The 21,985-nt window shown below is 54.6% G+C and overlaps 4 protein-coding genes across 4 annotated transcripts; 3 read left to right on the top strand and 1 right to left on the bottom strand.

The window, feature by feature from the left end:
• The first annotated feature begins 3,201 nt into the window (after positions 1–3,201).
• LOC136046677 (uncharacterized) lies at positions 3,202–5,906 on the top strand. The gene is made up of 7 exons (XM_065733349.1): positions 3,202–3,703; positions 3,976–4,308; positions 4,462–4,716; positions 4,789–4,830; positions 4,920–5,033; positions 5,181–5,227; positions 5,437–5,906. Exons 1-7 carry the CDS (start codon positions 3,643–3,645, stop codon positions 5,557–5,559), a joined length of 975 nt encoding a protein of 324 aa, XP_065589421.1. The 5' UTR covers positions 3,202–3,642; the 3' UTR covers positions 5,560–5,906.
• A 1,455-nt stretch (positions 5,907–7,361) lies between these two features.
• Positions 7,362–12,009, top strand: GFOD2 (Gfo/Idh/MocA-like oxidoreductase domain containing 2). The gene is made up of 3 exons (XM_065733350.1): positions 7,362–7,418; positions 8,002–8,331; positions 10,969–12,009. The coding sequence occupies exons 2-3, from the start codon at positions 8,079–8,081 to the stop codon at positions 11,865–11,867; spliced, it is 1,152 nt and encodes a 383-aa protein (XP_065589422.1). The 5' UTR covers positions 7,362–7,418; positions 8,002–8,078; the 3' UTR covers positions 11,868–12,009.
• A 1,522-nt stretch (positions 12,010–13,531) lies between these two features.
• On the bottom strand, positions 13,532–14,548 carry LOC136047154 (uncharacterized protein C16orf86 homolog). Its single transcript, XM_065734204.1, has 3 exons — positions 14,300–14,548; positions 13,796–13,894; positions 13,532–13,548 (listed from the first exon to the last, which is right to left on the bottom strand). The coding sequence occupies exons 1-3, from the start codon at positions 14,487–14,489 to the stop codon at positions 13,532–13,534; spliced, it is 306 nt and encodes a 101-aa protein (XP_065590276.1). The 5' UTR covers positions 14,490–14,548.
• Positions 14,549–14,929: 381 nt separating this feature from the next.
• Positions 14,930–20,539, top strand: ENKD1 (enkurin domain containing 1). The gene is made up of 8 exons (XM_065733346.1): positions 14,930–14,975; positions 16,799–16,899; positions 17,023–17,247; positions 17,606–17,778; positions 19,225–19,365; positions 19,650–19,819; positions 19,957–20,093; positions 20,361–20,539. The coding sequence occupies exons 1-8, from the start codon at positions 14,947–14,949 to the stop codon at positions 20,519–20,521; spliced, it is 1,137 nt and encodes a 378-aa protein (XP_065589418.1). The 5' UTR covers positions 14,930–14,946; the 3' UTR covers positions 20,522–20,539.
• The last annotated feature ends 1,446 nt before the right edge of the window (positions 20,540–21,985 follow it).

Raw genomic sequence — 21,985 nt, forward strand, 5'->3', positions numbered from 1 at the left:
ACATCTTGTCATTGTTCTTCCTGAGTTGCACAATAAACTCATGTAGGGGTCTGGGATGAAAAGCTGTTCTGTTCTTAAAATAAATGTGACCAATAGTAGAGCAGAGCTGCTATGAGTGGTATTTTAATGTTGTGTCTCTCCTTTCGTGTGGCTTCTGCTCACTCACCTGAGCCTGGGGCTGATGGGGACTGATGGGACCATGTCAGTGCTGGCTTGCAGAGTGTCCAGGAGTTCTACAAGAACTGCTGTGCTGAGAGTGTGACTCAGATGCATGGTGCCCGTTAGGGAATCAAGGTGTTCAGATTCACTTGTTTATTTGCAACAGGCTTCAGAAAGAGCCTCACTTCTGCTTGAGAAAGGAGTTGGCTTGCAGGCAGAGCTGAGTGTGAGAGAGTCCTTGAGGTGTGCAAAGCCTGTGTGGATCAAGGGGCAGATGCTGCTGTGTACTCTGCTTACCTGGGAGCCAGCAGAGACACGGATTGGTGGAGTGACCTCCAACAGTGAGGGATCTCTTCCTCCTGAGTCCTTGGCTCTTGCTGAAGAACTCCCAAGGAGTCTGGAGCCCTGTGATAAACTTCCTGACCAACAAATCTGAGAGTACTCCCACTGAGATAGCCCCTGAAATGCTGCATCTCTGGAGCAGCAGCAGTACAGCATTGCTCTGGGAGCTGAGTGAGGGGAAAAGGTCCCAGATAAGGGCAGACCTTAAAGCGAGCTCTGCTTTCCTTTCAGGGCCAGAGAAGATAAGAGAGGAGGTGGCAGAGACTTTTGTTTCACAGTGATTCACTGGACTGGAATTTAAACAAGCTGGAAACACTTTAAGACGCTGCTGAGTTCAGTTAATGACAGTTAAGACTGTAATCTTGTTCTCCTCTTCAGACAGCATTGCTTGTCTTTGCTGTCTGAGAGGCCCTCAAATGGGGACGGATTTTGGCAGAGGGATATCTGCTGGGTGAGATTATACTGCCATCAAGCTGTTTTCGAGGAGCATTTCTTCTTGTCCCCTTCCCTTGGAAACCTGAAGGTTGTTGAGAAAAGGGCATGCATGGCACTGAGGGATGAGGTTAGTGGGCACGGTGGTGATGGTGGCTGGATCATCTCCGTGCTCTTTTCCAGCCTCGTTTCTGTGGCTCTCTATGGGTGAGTGGGGCACGCTGCCCATGGGTCAGAAAGAAGACCGTAGGGATGAGGGCAAATTAGCATTTCTTCGTTAGTTAGGAAGCAAGCACTCATTGCTTTGTGCATATATAGATCATAGAACCCTTTTTTGCTCTGTGAAATTGTGTTACAAATTGGGAAACAGAATTATTTGCCACATAGTGATGCCAAAATGAGAATTTACTATTAACAAACTACCAAAGTGAGCCCTGGACTTGATTGCCTGACTTCAGTCGTTCCCGTTTTGGACTTGGTCTTGCAGCAAGCAGATGGAGCTGCAGGGAGAAGTCTCAGTGCGGGTGCATGGATGCCTGTCTCTTTCCTGGCTTGCTCTGGTTGCGTGGTTTCCAGTCTCCAGCCACTCCTGAGGATTTTTGCTGGCTTCTCTGCTCTTCTGCCTCCCTCCAGTGGCTGTGCTCTGGCTCTCTTGCTCCAAGTCCTGGTGCACAGCCAAGCCCAGTCCTGCCAGCATCACTAGGTTTGGTGGGAGGTGCTGCTGCCTTGGGCATATGGAAATGGTCTGGATGCTGAGGCTGCCCTGCATGCAGAACCTGGGAGCATGGGGGGAGTTTGAGCCCCATTTCCAGCACATCAGATGTGCAGGTTCTCAGGAAAGCCTTTCTTCACAGAGTGTGGTCGGGCACTGTAACGTGCTACCCACAGAAGTGGTGGAGCTCCTGTCCTTGGAGGTAGTTAAGACACAAGCTGATGCTGCACTAAGGGATGTGGTGCAGTGTTGGGGTTTGGTGGGTCAGGCTGGCGGTTGGAGTCATGGATCTTGAAGATCTTTTCCTATCTAAAGTTTGATTTTATGGAAGTGAATCAGTGGCTTCCTTGTCCTGAGCTGTTTTTCTCCCACAGCCTCTTCCTATTCTGACCCTTCTACTGCCTCCTCTTTTCATTCTCCCGTTCTACTTCCCTCCACCTTTCTGTTCTTCCCCAAATTCTCTTGTTTTCTCACCTCTTTTCCATGCCAACCACACCTATCCACAGGAGACCTCACCACACTGACGTCCACCCTCATTTCTGCCCATTTTCCCATTTCTCTTCTCCTTTTTGGTTTGGTTTTCATTTTCTCCCTTTGCTCTGCCTACATTTCCCCACTGTGATCTTTTCCCTGCTCCCCCTGTGGGTTCCCATTGCCATTCCCACTCTGGACAGGGACAGACCCCTTTCTCAGCATGCAGGGAGCAGGGCAGTGTGTTTATCATCACTCAGCATTCACGAAGGCACTCATACACGTGATGTATCCCCTGCAATGGTATCTTTCTGAGAACTGAAAATCTGAGGTTTGGTTCCAGATTAAAGAATAGCTGATCTACAAAGGCAGCTCCCCATGTTTCCTGCTTGTTCTTGCCAAAGCCCTTGAGATTTCAAGAGATTATCTCAGCCAGTTCCTCAAGTATTTGTGGTAAGTAACTCCACATCTTGCTTGCTTCTCTGTTTGGGGTCTTCCCTGGTTCTGGCTTGCTCCTGTGCCTGAAAACAGTGCCGCAGTCTGACCCTGCCAAGCTTGGGTGTGAGAAAGAGGCAGCACTCTGAACGCCTCTGCTTTCTCCAGGCCACATCTTTGTGGCTCTTCCTCTTGATGAAGCAACATGCTGAGCCTTCCCTCTGCCTTCCTCTTGTTTTTGGTACAGTTATACGAGCAGTGAACCATCTGCAGTCCTTGGTTTTACCTCATTTTGTACCTTAGCTTTCTGATTTTCCCCTCTGCAGCTTAGCATCCATCAGACCAGGTCACCTTTTAAGTACCACCTCCAGAGAGCACAGGAACAGGAGGTTCCAAAATGTAGGAAGCCAAGCAGGTGAACAGAAGGCCAGCATTCACCCCAGGGTACTATGAGAAATGGCTGGTATCACTGCAGGACCTCTCTCAATGACTTCGCTACAAGATGAGTGAGCTGATGGGACTCACAGGAGAAAGACGAGAAGGGACAGGCAGTCCTGGCAAGACTACCTGATGTGAAGTGCTGATGTGAAGCTAAATGGGAGAAAATGGCACCTGGGAGGAGGGTAGGGGGGAGCACACTGAGTGCTGCCCTCACGGGGCCACGTCTGCTGGCAGCAGGGTGACACAGGCCACAGCATTGCTTCCTCTGCTGGATCCATCCCCTGCTGTGAAAGGGCTCTGGGGTTAGGGGAATGGGGAAGTCCTTCCCCCCACACCCATGGGGTGTGTGCTTCACCCATCCAGGCTGACAGTGAGCGGTGGGGTGGATCCAGCAGCACACGTGGCAGGCTGCGGCGTGTCAGTGTCCAGGCCCTGGGCACGTGGCTGAGAGAAGACCATAGATGGAATCAAGCAGCAGAACGAGGAGATAAAAACTGGGCTGAAGCTCACTTCAGGAACCCAAACAGGACGAGCCTCAGTGCGAAAGAGGAACTGCCTGCGCTGGTGCTGGGAGGACGTGGCCACCACCCCTCCGCCGCACGTGAGTTGGATGCTGGAGGTTTTCTGGAGTGGTGGCCGAGGAAGGACCCATGAGGATCCCAGTGGCGAGTGGCATCCTGCCCCTGCTGCTCCTCACCTGGCTGCCCGCTGGTGAGTGCAGGTGACTGTGGTCTCACCCTGCCTGGGAGGGGAGGAGGTGGTGGGGGTGAGCAGGGCACTGCCACTGCCTGGGGACCCGTGGGCAGGAGGGTGCGTCCGTCCTCAGCTCTGTTGGGAGCGTGGGGGGATTGCAGGGCTGCAGCACCGGCCCCTCCAGGACTGCCTGCAGGGAAGCTGCCCGGAACTGGTGTCCTCAGGGCCTCACGAGGAGGATGTGGGTATTTCACAGTGCAAACCCAACCTCTGTGCTGCTTTTTCTGCAGGACTTGCTCACCAGTCCCCACACAAAATCAGTGTGCCCTTATGGTCCAATCTCACCTTCCAGTGTCTGCCCTGGATGGTACCAAACAGCCCTGACAAGGAGGTGGTGTGGTGTAGCAGCCAAAACAAAAAGAAGACAGAGGAGAAGGTAGAGGAAGACAAGGTGATCCGTCTACACGGGGAAAGTGGTCCCTCCAACCTCACCCTTACAAGAGTGAAGAAAGCACATGCTGGAAACTACACGTGCAGGATGAGGATCTCACCCTGCAGGGGTGGTAAAAACAAGAAAACCTGCCCATGCAAGAGCCACGAGGCCATCGGTACCCAGCGGAGGGGTGGGGCAGAGATGGGGAGCAGGTTGTGCGTGGTGGGTGGGAGCACCAGCTGCTGGAGGGAGGCACAGTTACTTAACGTGTCTTGTGAGCAGCACGTGCTGGTGGAATGCATCTGCTGCGAGGTACGGCCACTCACTGTTTTGTTTCCTGCAGAGCGAGGTGGCCAGTCAAAAACTTCGGCCGCCGTCATGCTGTGCAGGTTCATGGTCTGGGTAGAGAATAAGACCGTGCACGTGAGGTGGTGGACGTGTCCAGAGCTTCATGAGGACACCTCGGAGCACTGTGAGGTGGATCGCAGCGATGCCAGCCCTGGCAGCATGGATGCAGCCAGTGCAGAGCCCACTGTGTGTAACGTGTCAAGCAGAAGCTTCATAGGCATGAAAAATGCCACCCAAGGGATGATTTCCAGTAAGTGACACTACTTCCCCCAGTTGGTGCCACTGCCCCTTCCTGGGTGCTCACATGTCCCCCTGCTTCTAGGCTCTGAGATGTCTCCAACCCACGAGCCTCAGACCCACAAAGGTGAGCCCCAATTGCTCCAGGAGGAGCATGAACCCAAACCTGGAGCTGCTGTGAGGACAGCAGCTCACACACGTTCCTGTGCTCCTCAGATCTTCTAGCAGCCATCTACATGTATGTCATCCCCGGCTTAGTGGTCGTGACCCTCTTCTTCCTGCTCTGTATTTCGGTGTGCCTGTGCAGAAGGAACCGAAGGAAGGCTAAAGGTAAGGCTGAGCCTGGGCCATGCTGCTGTGGGAGCTGGGGACCACCTTCCCCATGGGCTTCTTGGGCTAAATGAGCCACGGGAAACCCCATCCATGCAGGTGTCCTCTGCATTAAAAATAACAGCACTCAACCTTTTCTTTTTTTAGGAAATCCTGAAAGCAAGCGTGTGGCAGAGATGAATCAGCTCAGCACGGTAAGGCAGGGAGAGCTTTTTGTGTGCTGTGTTCTCCCCTCTGACAGAAAGCACTGGAGAGTGAACGCTGGCTGAAAGGGTTTTGGAGCTTCAAAAACCTCTGTAACAAGCCAGGCCCTCCTGGATAGTGGGAAATAACTCGTTCCAGTCCCCGGGCACGTGCAGAATGGAGAGCTGAAGGCTCTGCTCACTGTTGTCTTCCTCTGCAGCCTCCCCCAGCACCTCAGACCGAGGACGTGACGTATGCGAAGCTGATCTTTGAGAAGACGGGGACAATACCTGAGCCCTCAGAAGTGGTGTACACGGAGATAAAACCGCTGCAGAAGAAGTAGGGAGCTGAGGATGGCCACGCTGCCCTGCAAGGGGAAGGTCCCTCAGCAGGATGAGTGAGAAAGGAGGGATGTGCAGCTTGTTCATGGCTGCCATGGCTGTGATCCTTGAAAACCAAGTGTTTGCCTTTACCAAGTGCAGTCTTGGCTACCAAACCCTGTGCTGGTGGATGTGCTGGTAGAGCCCTGGAGCAGTGTTCATTTCCACACCGTGTCCAGATCCAGCTTCTGCTGTGCTGGAGTTGGTTCTGCCCTGATTCAAGCACTTGAAACACAAGAAGCAAGGACATGAAGGCATCCTTGGCTTTGGAGAGGTCCAGCATGTATACAGCCACAGTCCACCAGTGACCAGCCACCAACCTGATGGAAATCCATTCACCTTCACCCCCTGAGCCTAACCGGTCAGCCAGCTGCTCACCCATCACCTCACCCAAAATGTCAACATCAACCAGCTTCACCTGGCCAGCTAGCAGGGTGGCCTTGCCATATGAGGAAGCCAAGTTTGTTCATCAGGACCTATGTAATATACATGTGTATATACATAAAATATCTTCTCTCTTCTCCTTTTCTCTTAGTAAATAGTTTCTATCTCAACCTATGAGTTCTACTTTGTTTTTTCAATTCTCTCCCACTGGGAGGAATGGGGCTGAGCCACCTGTGGGGTTAAACCTGTGGGGTTAAGCTGTTTAACACTTCCTGGGGCTGCAGTGGTTGAGGGAATGGCAGACCTCTGATGAGAGTGTGCTGACACAGGGTGACTGTGGGGGTTGTGCTTGTACAGTAATGGCTAGCTGTGATGTTCTTCTGTTTTTTCCCATCGCTTTCAGAGCTCTTTCAGAACCTCTTACTGGGATGGTGTTATTTACCACCTTATGTGTCATGTGTGTTCCCTGCTGTGCTTTTTGTCACCTCTGGGTGCTGGATGAAGGTTGTCTCTTTGCTGTGCTGCGTGGCTTTGGCTTAGGACAGGATAAAATTGCGGTTTGGGATAGGGATCAGGTGCTTGTGCTCTGTGCTGCAGTCATCTCTGTGCTTCAGGAACCATATTGTGGAGACTGCAAGCACACGCTTTGCTTTCTCTCCTCGGGAGCCAGGTTATGGGGGAGGCGAGGGGTGGATGCTTTGTGTTGACTCCTCAGCCTCCCTTTATCTTTCGCTTTTCCTTCTCCCCCGGATGAGTTACAACATCTCCTGGGAATGCTGAATATCCTTGGTAGATCTACCATGTGTCTAGCACCAAGGGAACTGGCAGTGCTGGAGGTGATGCTTCAGGCCGACCGGGAGGGTGCGCCTCTGCTGGGCACTGTGCACAGGGTACCCCAATGCCACTGAGTCACAAAGGGGAAAAACACATCCATCCTGCAGCAATGGGGATCCCAAGGGCTGAACCACGGGAGGCTCCTTCTGAACACAGGGAAACGCTTCTGGACTGTGTGAGGGAGAGGCAGCGGAGTCGTGATCCTTGGAGAAGTGGGGCAGCTGTAGAAAAGGGGACAAGAAGGGAAACCGAAGCGCCCTGACGTCCCCTACGAGGCAGCAGCCACGCGTGGCCCTTAACAACAACCGGCGCTGCCCTCCAATTGGCTGCCGGCGCCGCCCGTCTGCGGAAGGCCCGCCTCTTTTTCCTTGATCCGCCTCGTGACTGGCCACACCTTCCCCAGGCTAGGAAGCCGCATAGGGCGCCGCCATTTTCTAAGGCCGTGCCTCGCCCCGTAGGCGGCCTCGCGCATGCGCCGTGCGGAGAGAGGCGCGGTCTTCCGTATCCGCGCCTGCGCGGGCCCGGCCGCGCCGGGAGCGCGCCCGACCCGGAGATGCGCGGGGCGGAGGCGGCGCGGGTGGGGCTTTGCGCGCTCCCGCGGAGGGTAAGGGCGACCCGGGGGGTCGGCGTACGGTTCTCCCTTAGAGAGTGAGGAGATGCGCTGGATCCCACGCAGGGGTTTGGGTCGGTTGGTGGGGCTGGGTTGGGTTGGGTTGGTTGGGTTAGGTTGGGTTGGTTGGATTTGGTTGGGTTGGTTTAGTTGGTTGAGTTGTTGGGTTTGGCTGGTCCGGTTGGGTTGGTTGAGTTGATTGGGTTAGGTTGGGTTTGGCTGGGTTGGTTGTGTTTGGTTGGGTTGGATTGGTTGGGTTTGACTGGGTTGGGTTGGGTGAGTTGTTGGGTTTGGTTGGGTTGGGTGAGTTGCTGGGTTTGATTGGGTTTGGCTGGTTTGGTTGGGTTGGTTAGGTTGTCTCTGCTCATGCCCATGGTGATCTGTCCCTTTTGGTGGAGCGGTACCTGCCCCACGCCCCCAGTCTTCTTGAGACCCCTTTTGATGAGCATTGAAGGGAAGGGCGTTCATACAAATGCGGACCCAGAGCAGTGTTGTGCAGGATGAGGTTGATTCTGTGAGCATCCCACTGAGCCCAGTGCCTCTGACTGGGGCTGACTTGTGCGTGTTGTTGTTCCAGGAGCCGGGCATGAAGTGCAAAGCAGACGAGCTGAGCGTTCCCTTGGAGGCCCACGTGTAGCTCATGGTGGGGTGAAGATGCTCCCTGGCGTGGGTGTGTTCGGGGCCGGCAGCACCGCCCGCGTCCTGGTGCCCTTGCTGCGAGCGGAAGGGTTCTCCATCGAGGCGCTCTGGGGAAAGACAGAAGACGAAGCGAAGCAGCTGGCCCAGGAGATGGACATCTCCTTCTACACGAGTCGCACCGACGACGTCCTCCTGCACCAGGACGTGGATCTGGTTTGCGTCAACATCCCCCCGCCGCTGACTCGGCAAATTGCCGTCAAGGCACTAGGTACCTTTTGTCTTTAGGGTTGGACTGCAATTACCATGTTCACTGAGGATAACATCAGGTTGGCTGATGTCTCTGAGCACACGAGCCGTGCTGCTTTGCTGGTGTGCTTTGCCTCTCTGCTCTGCGGTGACTCGCACTGATATAAATATCACCATGCTGCTTAGATATGCAGAGAGAGATGCCAGGCTCGTGGTTTATCATTCTGCTGTTGCATTTGTTTCTTTCCAAAGCACTGCTGTTGAAGTATTCCCGTTTTTGAATGCTTCAACTGCAGGTTAGAGCTGAACTACTTAGAATCTCTTCAGTCAGGAAATCAATGCTTCCCCAGCTCTTTTGGCTCTTGATTGTAAAGCATGAAGTGCACTAAACGGGGGGGATTTAAACTTTTATGGTGAATTATTAAATGAACAGAGAGGGGTGGCATTAATGAGAGGAAGCACAGCCGTTATAGTGCTCCAGGAGCACAGAGGTGACATGTATGCTTGGCTGCAAGACAAGAGGAGGGAAGCAGAGAGCTGAAAAAGCCACAGGAATCTGTAAGTTAAGTAGGAAAGGGTGATTTGCTCTTCACTTCTGCACATCCTGAGCCAGTGTCGGGCAGCTTGCTGTGATTCAGCACTCCAGGGGGACACAAAATGAGGATGGGGCAGATGGCAAGTGTGTTTTCTCTGTGTTCAGATCAACACAGTGATGTTTGTCATCAGAAGAGTCTTGGCAGCGAATGGCTGATGATGTTTGGTTGGTGTTTTAGTGGTTTCCAGGCTGTGCTCTTTGATTGCATAAGTTTTTTACTGACAGACACTCATAAAGAAGCCTGGGTACAGCCCTGGTGTGGCAGGGTTGAAGCAGTAACCCTGGACTGAGTTTGTGAACCAGACAAAACAGCTCAAAGCCCAGAGCAGAATTCAGATGGAGATGAGCATAATCTCCTGGTTTATCTCCATAACAGGTAAAGCAAGAAGCTCTAATAAAACCTGTGCTTCTTTTGATCTCAGAGGATCTCTAATGCTAGCTGTGTGGTGGATGTGCCCCAGCTGAAATGCACACCTCTGTGTGAGGTGAGCCTGGGGCCGAGTTCAGGCTGAGGGGATGTGGTGAGTGCAGTGAGGCTCAGCAGGCAGAGCATCAGCAGTCTTTGCAGTGGGATCTTTCCAGGATGGGTAACGCTGCTGTTTGTGCAGAGCCCAGCTTCGTGGTGCCTTGTGGGATTTAGCCCTCTGGTTTTGTGGAATCCCTGCAGAGGATAGCGTGGGTATGGTAATGGTGGAGGAAGGAGGCAGACAGGGCTCTTATCTCTGCTCTGTCTTGGGACAAACACACGTTTCCTGTTCTTGAAGCAGGGTAAACAAACATGCTGTGCTCTTTGCATATTGTGCTTCCCATCTCTGCGGCCAGCAGCACAGAGGTCTTTCCAAACCGCATGCAAACGAGATATGACACAAAGGAATGTGTTTTGGAATGAGCTTGCATTTGTTGAGAGGCTGCTAACCAGCAGCTGCTTGTTTGTGAAGGCTCCTCGGATGCTCCCAGCATCGTACAATGGATGCAGTGCTCCAGCAGGGGTTTAGTTGGACATCTGGGTGCAGCCTTGGGTGCGTTACTAAAGGGGATCAAGAGCTGGGGCTTCCATCCGATGGCATGGATGTATTTACAGAAGGTAACTAGCTTTAGTGGTTGGAGTCAACGTTATAACTTGTGCTAACAGATACAAAGCTGGGGAGTAGGTTTCATTAGGCAGAGCGGCCAACCTGATTCTGGATAAGGACAAACTTAGGCTGGGTCTTGGGGAGTAAGACTGGCTCTCTAGTGTCCTAGGAGGGCTTCGGTGCTCCGCAGCAAGGGGTTTGCTCTGAGCTGTGTGTGGAGAAGATGCCGAGGGCTGTGGTAGGATGGCTGCCGTGGTGGCTGTATGGGGCACCTTGTGTGCCTCCATCTCCCCACCCCTTCCCAGTATGCGTGTTGGAAGGGACCAGGTGTTGTTTTTCTCCTAAAGCCAAAACACAGCATCGTGCCGTGTGCTTTTAGGAAGAATCATAGCATGGCTTAGGTTGGAGGGGACTGTGAAGCCCAGACAGTTGTGGGCAGGGCTGCCAGCCACCAGCTCAGGGAGCCCACAGCTCTCTGTGCAGTCTGCTCCAGTGCCTCACCACCTTCTGAGTAAGAGCTTCTTTCCTAACAACCAACCTAAATCCCCCTTCTGTTAGTTTTATATTCTGTGCCCGGGCCACCGAGTACCTGCGATTTCTATTGCTGATAAATTCACAGTGGTGGTAAAACAACAAAACCAAACCTCCCCTCCGCTCATCTCATTTATCTCCGTGATGGTTTTTTCTTCCCCTCTGGCTGCACGGCCGTCCGAGTGATTTTATAGCCGCAGCACTTAAATGGCATTGAAAAAAACCTGTCAGAGTTCATCTGTCGCGATGTAGAAATCCTCTCTTGATTCGGAGCTCTGTGGGCGTTTGTCAGCTCTGTAACATCTTGGAGGCACTCGGAGTCTCGGCGTGCTTAGCATTCTTATTTTAGTTCCCAGGCCTTTGCTTTCTGAAGGCCTGAAAAACGCAGCTTCCCCGGGCAACCCTGGGGGGGCTCGTCGAGCTTTTCTTGCCCGCGCGTGCCACGCCGTTTGTGTTGCAGGCATCGGGAAGAACGTGATCTGTGAGAAAGCTGCTACCTCCGTGGACGCCTTCAGGATGGTCACAGCCGCCAGGTATTACCCGAAGCTGATGAGCATCGTTGGCAACGTTCTCCGCTTCTTGCCTGCCTTCGTGAAGATGAAGCAGCTGATCAGAGAGCGCTACGTGGGCGACGTGATGGTGTGCGACGTGCGCGTGTATGGCGGGAGCCTGCTCAGCCACAGGTACAGCTGGATCTGCGACGAGCTGATGGGGGGAGGCGGCCTGCACACCGTGGGCACGTACATCATCGACCTCCTCACCCACCTCACCGGCAGGAGAGCGGAGAAGGTGCACGGCCTGCTCAGGACTTTCGTCAAGCAGAACACGGCTATCAGCGGGATCCGCCACGTCACCAGCGACGACTTCTGCTTCTTCCAGATGCTCATGAGCGAGGGCGTCTGCTGCACTGTGACTCTCAACTTCAACATGCCCGGGTCGTTCGTGCACGAGGTCATGGTTGTGGGGTCCGGCGGCCGCCTCGTCGCGCGCGGCACGGACTTGTACGGGCAGAAGAACACCGCCCTCCAAGAGGAGCTGCTCTTTACAGACCCTCTGACTGTCAGCAAAGGCCTTTTGGACAAAGACCTTAAAGACATCCCTCCTCTCTACCTGAAAGGAATGGTGTACATGGTGCAGGCGCTGCGGCAGTCTTTCCAGGAGCAGGAGGATCGCCGCACGTGGGATCACCAACCCGTCTCGATGGCGGCCTCCTTTGAAGACGGCTTGTACATGCAGAGTGTAGTGGAGGCCATCAAGAAATCCAGCAGGTCGGGGGAGTGGGAGGCTGTGGAGGTGATGACCGAGGAGCCCGATGCCAACCAAAACCTGTGTGAGGCGCTTCAAAGAAATAACATATGAGCATTCCTGCTTTGGGGAGACAGGGCAGCGAGCGCTTCCGGCTGCAGCTGTCAAAATCCCCTCAGGTTTTTTAAGATTCCTGTTGAATAATTCGAGTTTCTCAGCTGCTTTGTTTCTTGTTTCGTAGTGCCACGCTGTGATGGAAACGATTCTGTTTCTGCAGGTGTGCCGTGCTCATCTCGGAGGCAGTTGGGAAAACTCGAATTGCCCTTTGCAGTTGCAGTCGTGGGGTGAAGCGCGGGATCTCTGCCGCTGCAGGGCTCGGTTGTTTTAACAGTTGTAAACTGAGAGCGAGCAGAGCAAGATCAGGGAGCATCTGTTGTTCAGATGCCTTCGCTTTCTCTCTTGGAGTCCCATTCGGTTTTACTCCTCAGTGATATTTTATTAAAGAGTTCAGGGACGTAACGCACCCCTAAACTGCCACAGGACAAAGACCAGAAGGAACAGAGTAAACTTGGTGAAATAAGGATTGGCCTTTGCGTAGACATCACTGCCAATGAAGCTGTAAAACCTGAACCTTCCACGTATCTGACGGTGGAGGTGTAAGGAGGTCTTGCCTACCTCTCGCAGCTCTCCTGCGTGCTGCCTGGGGAGCTGTCACTCTACACACACGCTGATAGCTGAAGGCTCTGCCCTCAAACACTGGATGTGAACCCTGTCCAGCAGAGATGGCTGCTGGCAGGTCATGGGTGGAAGTCTGCTTCTCTCCAAGGCAGGTATGAGAAAGGGATAGTACAGATTTACTACGTTTATTTTACGTACTTGAAAGCTTTTTTTTTTCATGTATTTCCCACTAAATGGCAACCCTGTGTATTTATGTACGTTAACATGCAAACCACTGTTTCATAAGCTGGGCCTTCCTGAAAAGTATCTGACTTGTTTTCTACAGAAATAAATAATATGAAAGAAATGTATTGTTTGTTAAGTGTGCAGCTGTGTGCTTGTGTGTGATTTGGCTGAGCTGAAAGCTCACCAGGAGGTAGAGGTGTCTCTTCTAACATGACCTGCTTTCCCCCTAGGTGAGAAATGGACAGCAGCTCCCTGTGTTTGGACAGCACTGGGCTATTCCCACTTCTTTGCTTTTCTACTCTCAGACTAAAGCTGTTGTAAAGATAGCCTGTCTGTCGTGGGCCTCCCACGCTGTTGTGGTGAATGAGGCCTTTATTTTCTGCATGACTGGTTGTAGAAATTGCTGGAAGATGCAAGGTAAGGAGCAAAATCCTCACGGGTTTGATGGGACCACTCTTTGCTCGGTTTCTAAATGAGGCATTTACCTTCAGGTATTTATTTCTTTCCAACATAGCTTCGACTTCTGACAGGAGCAAGTGCACTGATGTGCTGTTGTGGAGGGTGGGAGCTTGGCTGCTCCATGGCTCTCACTGCTCTCATCTGTGGGCTGGAGGAAGAAAGCAGATGGGTATACGCTGTTCCCAGCTGTAGCAGGCACACCAGTGGAAGTTCTGCATCCTTCTGCAATGCTTTCTAGGCAGAGGATTGCTGTTGTTGCCGTAGCTCTAAGCATCTCTTGGCTGTGGTGTCTGTGTGCTATGTAAAGCAGGTGAGATCATGTCTCCTGAGCTCACCTGGAAGAGTCCCTGCCTTCATTCAGGCTTCATTCGTGCTGGTTCTGGAGAGGCTATTGTCCCTGCATTGGGAAACCTCCTTCATGCCTGTCGTAGACCTGCAGTGGGCAAGTTCAGGCCTCTGGGGGAAGCCAGAGTGGCACAGGCAAGGGCAAAGCCTCCATCTCTGGGGGCTGAGCTATGGGGACCTGCAAGTGTCTGGCCCCTTCCCATGGCCTTGGTGGCCTGTTTGGCATGCAGTGCCTGGCCCTGTACCTCCTCAGAGGGACTCCCAACCATCCAGCTCACCCACTGAGCTGGACGCTCACCAAAGCCCCCTCCCCATTTCTGGAGCAGCTGCCCTACCTGCTGGTGCTGAGCCTTCACCATCCTCTTCCTCTGGGCACATCTCATCCACGCTGAGGTTGATGTAGTTGTACAAGGGGCGCAGGCGTGGCAGCCGTCCTGGAGGGAATCGGGGAATGGCTGAGGCTGGAAGGGACCTCAAAGACCATTGAGCTGCACCCTCCTGCCCTGAGCTGGGTCTTCAGCTACTGGGATCGGGCAGCCCAGAGGTGCAAGGAAAGGGCAGCCCAGTGCCAGGGCTTCACTCACAGCACTGGTTCTGAGAGGAGACGGGGGGGAACGTTACTGGGACCAGGACAGGAGCTGCAGGAGGAAGTAGATGCCCCTTAGCTGGGGCTGCCTGCTGGGGTAAGAGCCAGGGATCTGCAGCCACGTCCCAAGAGAGGAAAGAGCAAGGACAAGTCTGCCCAAGCATCACCCCCCCCCCCCCGCCCCCCTCAGGGCCGCTGCATCTCTGGGAGCATCAGGAGGGCTGTGGCCCAACGTTCCCCTACAGCCACTCACCCAGAGCGTCCCGAGACGGGACCTTCTTGCATGGCTTTGGTCTGCTCGTGCTTTTCCTCTTCTTGCTCGTTTTCTGCAGCTCGGCAGCGGGGTTGGCATCGCCTCCCAGGGCTCTCGGCTCCTTGGCGGTGGGGTGCTGCCCGTCGGGGTGCTGCACGTGCACGTCCGGGCTCCCCAGGGGTGCCGACATCTCGGCGAAGACGGCTCCGGGCTCACAACGTCGGCTCTGCCGCTGCTCGACGGCGCGGGGCTCCGTGCGGGGACCAACGGCAGCACCGGGGGGCGGTTGGGAAGGGGGAGGGGGCCGTTACCCGGGGAACGCACCAACACAGCGGTCGAGATCCGGTCCGCAGCTCACGGGGGGAGGTGGGTGAGCCCAGCACACGCCCACCCGCACCGCCCGCCCCTCTCTCCGGCGGAAGCGGCCGTTGCCGGGAGCGTGCAGTGGGGCCGGGCCCCACGTCGGGACTGCGGGAAGGCTCCCGTTTCTGATTCCTCCTCCCCCTCGTCCCGTCCCGTCGGACGCTCCGCGTCTCGCCGTGCTTATCACAGCTTATCCTGACGTCGATTAATTTATTCCCCCCCCTCCATTCCCCCCCCGCCGCTTTTCTTTCCGGAATCTTGAATCCGAAGTGGACTCAGCTCTGATGGGTGCCACCGAGCTCTGCTGGAAGAGGTACGGACGTGAGGTTGTCCTGCAGTTCCGAGCAGCGTCTCTGCTTCCCTGCCCCCCCCCCCCCACACACACAGCTGCCCCCGGGCCAAGTGAGGAGCTGCACACGTAGATCTGTTTGCCCGAGCTTAACCGGGTCTGCCTGCGTCTCTGAGAGGCCGTGGCATCTTGCTGGTGGCAACAGATGCTGTTGATGCTAAGGTTGCTAATGCACCGGTAGAGATGCTTTCCTGGGTGCAAATCAGGTCACAGCTGGGAGGGGCTGGCCCTATTGCTTCGCTGTGTCTGTAGGCGCACGCTGCTCCTGCTTCCCTTGCGCTTGCCCCAGTGCTCCTCTGCTCCCTGCGTGCAGTTACAGCTGAGCAGACGGTTCAGCGGCGGCACACCGAGCTGGCAAAAGAAGCGCGTTGTTTTTGCAGGGGCAGTGAGTCGAGTCAGCTCAGACCTGGACCAGAGCTGTCCCAGGGGCCGAAGCACAAGGGTGGGATGCAATCTGCACATTCCCGCTGGCACAGGGAGCCCTTAGGATCTCTAGCAAGCCCTATCCTGCTGCACTAGCATGCTTTTGGTGGACAGGAGCAGAGCAGCTGCCTGAAAAGTCTGCTCATGGGAGCTGAAGGTTTGGCTGCTTTGCCCCAGGGCAGGATGATGCAGGTGCTGGGGGCTGTGTCCGGCATGGGAGGGTTGGCTGGGAGCTCCCAGAGAAGGAGTAATAAGGTTGTGTGATCTTGGCGAGATCCAAATCCAGAGGCAGTGTGACTTGCAAATCAGGGAGTGGGTGTCATTTGCAAATTGCCTGCAGCGGGGCAGGGACGTGAAATGGGACCCGTGTTCAGGTGCAGGAGGAGCCTTCCATCCCCTGCCTGCCATCAGCCTGCCTTTCCTCCCTGGGTCCCTGCACTAATTGTCCGCTCTGTTGCCGGCCCTGATTCCAGTCTGTCATTTTGCACCTAAATTACTGCCTCTGGAGGCGAGTTCAGATCGAGATCAGATGTGAGTTTCAAGGCCAGCAACTACTCTGGAGTAATCTGCTGGCAAACGAAGAGAGCCCATTCTGACTTAGTTCTGTCCATTTGAAAGGAGATGAAATAGTGAGAAAGCAGCACTCCTTTGCTGCAGCCTGAGAGGCTGAGTCCAAAGCTTTTCAGATCCAGCCTTCCCGGGGTGGCTGGGTACAAACATGCCCACCGGTGTGCAGCACTCAGCGCTGCTTACATTGCCTCTGAGCTTGTGTCTGGGAGATGAATAATAGCATTTTGCTAATGGGTCTCATGTCAACAAGGGTAATTTAACAGGGAAGACAGCAGTGCATTAGTTGCTATGAGTCAGGCTCGCTCAGCCTCGTCCTGATGGTTTATTGGTTTATAAATTAAATGGGGGATGCTGTGTCCTGGCAGTGCTGGCATGCTGAGGATCCTAAGAGGGGCTCTTCCCGTAGGGCTGTCTCTGAAATCTTTGAATCGCAGACCCAGGAGTCACATTTCCTGTGCTGAAGGTGGTTACAGAGTGCAGACGTGAGGATCAGTGCTGGTTAGTCCCACAGTAGGGATGGTGCTGCTGGATCCCTCACCTGTGTGAAAGAAAGCACAGAATCACAGCACGGTTGGGTCGGAAGGGACCACAAAGCCCATCCTGTCCTGCCGTGGGCTGGGTGTCCCCCAGCTCAGGCTGCTCAGGGCCCATCCACAGCCCGGGGCACCTCCAGGGATGGGCACTCACAGCTCTGGGGTTGTGTCCTGCTTGCAGGTTGTCCCTGTTCACGTAGGGTGGCTCTGCAGCGAGCTCTGCTCGGTTCACTTCCCGCTGGGGGTTGGTTTCTGTTGCAGAGACGGAGGCAGCAGAATATGTGAAGGGCCATCCAAGATTTCTGGACCCATTCCTCCAGACCCTACGCTCTTTCCAGAATATTACAGACGCCCTTTCTCAGGTGAGTGCTCTGATGGAGATCCTGAAGAGCATCACAACGGCATCATTTGCGGGCTGTGATGGAAGAAAACAGCCAGGTGAGATCCCGATAACCTGCTTTTTTTCTTTCTGTCTTTCTCTGTAGCTCGAGGGAAGCTGGAAGGAAATGCTCAGTGGTTGGATTTTACCTCCCTCCCCCTGGACTTGTCCCCCAGCTCACGCCATGCTCTGAGCAGCACCCACCAGCCACCGCCAGCCCCTCGCATCCGCCCCAGCGGGAGGGACTTTTTGGACAAGGGGCAGAGGGGCACGCTCGGCCTCCTGCTGCAGCTCAACGGGCTTTCTCTTGGTGGGGATCTGCCAGCAAAGAGTAAGCATGGCTGTGCTGAGCTCCAGAAGGGAGGTGAAGCTGAGCACTGGCTGTCGCCCGCTTGGCTTTATGTCCTGGCATTGCCACGAGCCCTGCCTGGTGCTGGTGTGGTGGCTGCCACAAATGCTGTGCCAAAATGAGAGGCAGCTGAGATCTTCCAGAACAGGGTCAGCCCAGGAGTGTGCATCCAATGTGGGGGGAAACGCACAGATTGTGTGGTCTGCAGGAGGGGGGAGAGCTTGCTGTTTCCACGGGTGGCTTTGGGGATGGAGCTGTCAGCTCTGGTGTTGTGATCCAGGAGCCTACGTCTGCTGGCAGAGTTTGAGGGCTGAAAGCTTTGTCTCCCCTTGCTGTGCAGGGAAAGAGTCCAAGGACTATGAGAAGGAAAACATGAGGCGAATAAAGGAGATTCAGAGGAAGTGCAAAGAGAGGGAGCGAGCCCAGGAGCACCAGCAGCCCAAGCCTGTGAAAGCACTTTGGAAATCCCAGAAATACGAAAACGTGGAGTCAAAGGTGAAGGCCAAACTGCAGGTGGGTACCCAGGGGGCTCTTGAACTCCCCTGGCTGGGGATGCAGGTCGGAAGAGGAAAATCTCATCACACCTTCTGCCTGCCAGCTCCTGCCTGGCTCTGCTGTCATAGGAATTGGAAGGCAATTCTTGGCGTTGGTGCAGAGCGGTATCCCTGTCCTGAGGTGCATCCAGCTGGCTTCTCAGCTTTGCATGTCTGGGGATTGTGCCAAAAAGTGGTGGTATTCTGCTCCACTGACCACTGTCCCCACCCTTTCTGCATGGCACTGTGACAGAGAAGGAGAGGTTGGCTGTCATGCTGCTGCAGACTTTGGGCCAACTCTCAAGACCCTGTGGGGACACCGGGCTGTATCAACCGTGTAGCTGAGCTGGAGCAAGTGTGGTTTCTGTTCCAAGTGGGTGTTCAGTCTTCTGTAGGTTTTGCTTTGCTTTTGTCTTCTTTCTTATCCTTCCTCTGGATAGTTTTAACTCTAAGTAGCCCCTCTGTTGGAGGCTTTCCAAAATGCACCCAAGTGGCTGCAGCCAAGAATGCACTGGAGATGCTGGGTGAGCATCACCACTTAAGTAAGACCTTCCTTGCTGCTTCGTTGCTGAGCTGAAGCCTTCAGGTTCCTCCTCATCCCTGCATCACTTCCCTCCAGATTATGGCCCCTTAGCTAGTGCTACAAAGATTGGCAAGGTGATTTCCAAGTGGTTCCAGAATCCATGTCCCTTCTTTCTGATGCACCGCCAACCTACTTTCTGCTATCTGTGACCTTCCACACGCAGGAGCAAGCCCACCTGTGCCTTAGGAATGAATGCAAACCTACGCTCTTGTTTGACAAATCATCTGGATTGGAGGATGATTGAGATCATCTTTTGTTTTGGGGGAAGGGGGTGTTCTCTCTGCAGACAGTTTCTGCGTGGTGTGTTACTGTGCTCCCAGCTCGGAGGCCCTGGAGCTGACTCATGTTGCTTTAACCATTGCTGAGGCCCTCCTAGAGCTGGCGTGCTCCCTTCAGAGCATCTCCATCTTCTGTGGAGCTCCTGCTCACGGATGGAGTTGGTTCTGTTAGGATTTGGAAGTCAGGCATAGAGTTTTTTCTCCTCCATCTCTGTAAATTGCAGCTGCTTCCCTGACAGCAGCAGCCAGCATCGCCTTGCTCTGAAGCTAACCACTGCTTCTGAAGACGCCTCCCTCCCTCTGGTCTGCATCTCTGTAGGGTTACCAGTTGCCAGGTGTGGGTTTGTTGTCATCAGCAGTCTGGTTTGGTCTTTGCTGCCTGTGGTTTGTGCACAGAACTTGAGCCAAATCACGGCAGGAGGAGCACGTTGTCCGTTGTCTGCTGGAAAGCTGTGGCTGAGCTTGTGGTTGACCCCCCAGGCTTTGCTGGCAAGTTTCTCCCTGCTTCAGCATCCCTTCACTGAGCTGCTTTTTCTGTTTGTTTTTTTTTTCCCACCTTTTCCAGGAGGGCTCCCCACCTCCAAATCCAGAGGCTCTGAAATTCCTGCGGGCGTATTCTCGCTGTGGCTCTGGGATCAGGCCGAGCAGACCGCTCTCCCCAAGCCCTGCCTGCGTGAAAGCAGGCACTGAGGCTCTGCAGAGCCAGGTGAGTTGCACGCTGCCTGCATGTTCCCAGGGGTTTCTGTCACCTTGCTCCTGCTTTGTGTGCTTCATGTGGGGTCAGCTCAACAAGGCAGGTTGTAGGTTTTCGTGGCTTTTGGTGCCTGCTTTCTCAAATTGTGGCAATCAGTGCTGTCTGTCTATGGCCCCGACTTCTGAGTCGGGATGGGCGAAGGGTCTGTGTACCTGCTCAGTGTGAGATGCTGTCTCTTATGAGTGTAAGAGCATCTGCCTGTACGTGCCACGCCAGCTCCCGCTCTCTACTTTCAGATCCAGCTGGAGGGCAGTAGCATTGACTTCATCAAACACAACGCCCTCAATGCCAGGCGGGCCCCGCTGCGGCGCTCCCACTCCCTGCAGACGCTGTCTGAGCTGCTGAGACAGAAGCAGAGGGAGCAGGAGGAGTACAACACCAAGCAGAAGGGCCACGTCCCCCAGTAGTACGTATGCCATAGGGGCAGGGACAGCCAGGGTCTCTGTGGTCCTCGGGCAGTGACGTGGAGACCAGCAGGGCTCCGTGCCTGGGCAGCCCTTCCTGCCAGCTGTGCTGCTGACACCAGTTCTGCTTGCCCTGCAGCCTGCTGGAGAGGAAGGAGCAGTGGCGTAGGCAGATGGAGGAGCAGCTGCGAAGCCGGCTGGATCCTGACGCGCCGCCCGGCCATACCGTGATGCCCGAGGGCCAGCGGCTGGAGATGCTCAGCAATCTGAAGCAGAGTAAGAGGAAAAGAAACATTATTTGCACTTAAAACACAAGGAATATTTTAGCTGGAAGAGATCTTTGGGGGTGTCTAGTCCAGCCCTTGCTCAAAGTAGGAGTACCTTGGAGTTGGAGCTTTGGTGCTGCTCCAGCTGCATTTTGAATCCGAGGATGAGTATTTTCTCCAAATCCCTGCTACCATTTTAACAACTGAACAGTGAGATTGTAGTGTTAGGAGTAAAGGGGATTTCCCATCTGTTCATACAGCTTTTTGTCTTTTCCAGGCCATGAGCAGCTGGTAAAGGACCTGATGATGCTGCCGATGCGTGCAGACAACCTCAGCGTTCAGAAGAGGCGGGCAGAGCTGGAGAGGAACCTCTCTCAGATAGAAGAGGCCCTCAGAATTTTCTCCAGGTCCAAGGTCTTCATCAAGATGGACTCCTGAGCCAGTGGGGCTGTGAGCGGTGCGTGAGCATCCCAGGGAAAGGAAGGGGAGGAAGGCAGATGGAGGACCCTGTGCCTGCAGTGGTGTCAGTGCCGTGTCCAACACGCAGTCGGCAGCTCTTGCTCTTGCTCCCAGCGCTGTGTCTCATCCAGGGAAATGAGAGGGAGAAGAGCTCATTGACTGCGCTGTGCAGCGTGGAGAGCAGTTGTCCCCGTGCTGGTTGACTTCTCACAGAGATCAGCTGACTGCTCGGGATCGACGGCGCAGATCTCATCGCTTCTTCTTTTCCCATTTCTAGAAACTGGCAGGAGGTCCCCCACGCTGCTGCTGCCTCTGGAGTTGCTTGTCCTTCTCCTTCCCCCTGGGCACGGCTCGTTCTGGACACTGCAGGCTTCACTGCACACGGGGCCTGTGCCCTGGGCTCTGTGCTGACCTGTCCTAAGCACGCAGCCGTGCCTCTGTCCCCTCTGCTCTGCTGCATGCATTCAGTAGCTCAAGGACAGCAAAAAGGTGCAGAGCTCCAGTGCTTCTCACTCAGAGAAGAGCTGGGGTGGAAGCAGGGGGGGTCCTGGTGGGGTGTCTGGAGAAGCTGTTATTTGTGGGGCGGAATGCACTCTGATAAAACATATTCTGCCTCCGTTGGTTTGTCCTGGTGGACTCAGGAGTGGTGGTGGGCAGCATAAAGAAGCAGTGTTGATGCAGTGCAGCCAGGAAAGCCATGAGACCCACGGTCTGAAGTGGTCAGTGGGCAGGGCAGGGCCAGGCAGGTGCTACTGTGCAAATGGACTCCGCCTCTGTACCATCAAATACCCCACAGGGGCTTCAGCAGCTCTATGTAGGGATCCTGCTTTGTGGAACAAAGGAAAATTCAGCCCAGAGGGCATCTGTGTTCTGGTCCATCTGCTGCCCAGAGCAGTACCAGCTCCACAGCTCAGGACCTTGTCCAGCTTGCTTAGGAAAATCTCTAGCAGCACTGCATGGGACAAATGCTGCACTGCTGCAGGCTTTCCCGTCCCAGGGCAGGATCTGGGGCTTACCAGGGTGGTGAGATGTTGCCCCGTACTATGCCCTGGGCTGCTGGGGGACAGGGCTGCTGCCAAGCCCCAAGGAAGCTCCCAACACCCGGGGCTGGAGGAGGTGAGGTACAGCCAGAAAATGGCCCCATACCTCCTTGGGGCTGTCCTCGGGGCATCAGCACCACGCTGCAGTGCACTCCCTGCTGTAAACAAGCCTGGAATAACCAGCTCTGCTGTCTGCATCTCTCTCCTGCTCATCTGGGGCCCGGCTCAGCTCTGGAGAGCTGCAGGTCCTCCTGTAAGGCAGATATCACCGCACAGCAGCACCCACATCAGGGCCCCGAGCCTGCCCTGGGCACAGGGGCTCGCTGTGCCCAAAGCATCCTGAGCATGCAGTGTAGGACAGCTCTGCAGTTAGCCTCACTGGGCTCACCCAGAGAGCAGCAAA

The sequence above is a fragment of the Cyrtonyx montezumae genome, unplaced genomic scaffold (genome assembly GCF_038088225.1).
Source record: "Cyrtonyx montezumae isolate F1298 unplaced genomic scaffold, pur_monq_1.0 scaffold_17, whole genome shotgun sequence".
NCBI classification, from domain to species: domain Eukaryota; kingdom Metazoa; phylum Chordata; class Aves; order Galliformes; family Odontophoridae; genus Cyrtonyx; species Cyrtonyx montezumae.

What these genes read in the sequence shown, in the direction of transcription:
- LOC136046677 (XM_065733349.1), top strand. Translation starts at nt 3,643, where the DNA reads ATGAGGATCCCAGTGGCGAGTGGCATCCTGCCCCTGCTGCTCCTCACC. An exon ending in CGAGCCTCAGACCCACAAAG is followed by an intron (nt 4,831 to 4,919) that starts GTGAGCCCCAAT and finishes TGTGCTCCTCAG; the next exon opens with ATCTTCTAGCAGCCATCTAC. An exon ending in GAACCGAAGGAAGGCTAAAG is followed by an intron (nt 5,034 to 5,180) that starts GTAAGGCTGAGC and finishes TTCTTTTTTTAG; the next exon opens with GAAATCCTGAAAGCAAGCGT.
- ENKD1 (XM_065733346.1), top strand. Translation starts at nt 14,947, where the DNA reads ATGGGTGCCACCGAGCTCTGCTGGAAGAG. An exon ending in TGGGGATCTGCCAGCAAAGA is followed by an intron (nt 17,248 to 17,605) that starts GTAAGCATGGCT and finishes CTTGCTGTGCAG; the next exon opens with GGAAAGAGTCCAAGGACTAT. An exon ending in AAGGGCCACGTCCCCCAGTA is followed by an intron (nt 19,820 to 19,956) that starts GTACGTATGCCA and finishes CTTGCCCTGCAG; the next exon opens with CCTGCTGGAGAGGAAGGAGC.
- GFOD2 (XM_065733350.1), top strand. Translation starts at nt 8,079, where the DNA reads ATGCTCCCTGGCGTGGGTGTGTTCGGGGCCGGCAGCACCGCCCGCGTC. An exon ending in AATTGCCGTCAAGGCACTAG is followed by an intron (nt 8,332 to 10,968) that starts GTACCTTTTGTC and finishes TTTGTGTTGCAG; the next exon opens with GCATCGGGAAGAACGTGATC.
- LOC136047154 (XM_065734204.1), bottom strand. Translation starts at nt 14,489, where the DNA reads ATGTCGGCACCCCTGGGGAGCCCGGACGTGCACGTGCAGCACCCCGAC. An exon ending in CCCGTCTCGGGACGCTCTGG is followed by an intron (nt 13,895 to 14,299) that starts GTGAGTGGCTGT and finishes GATTCCCTCCAG; the next exon opens with GACGGCTGCCACGCCTGCGC.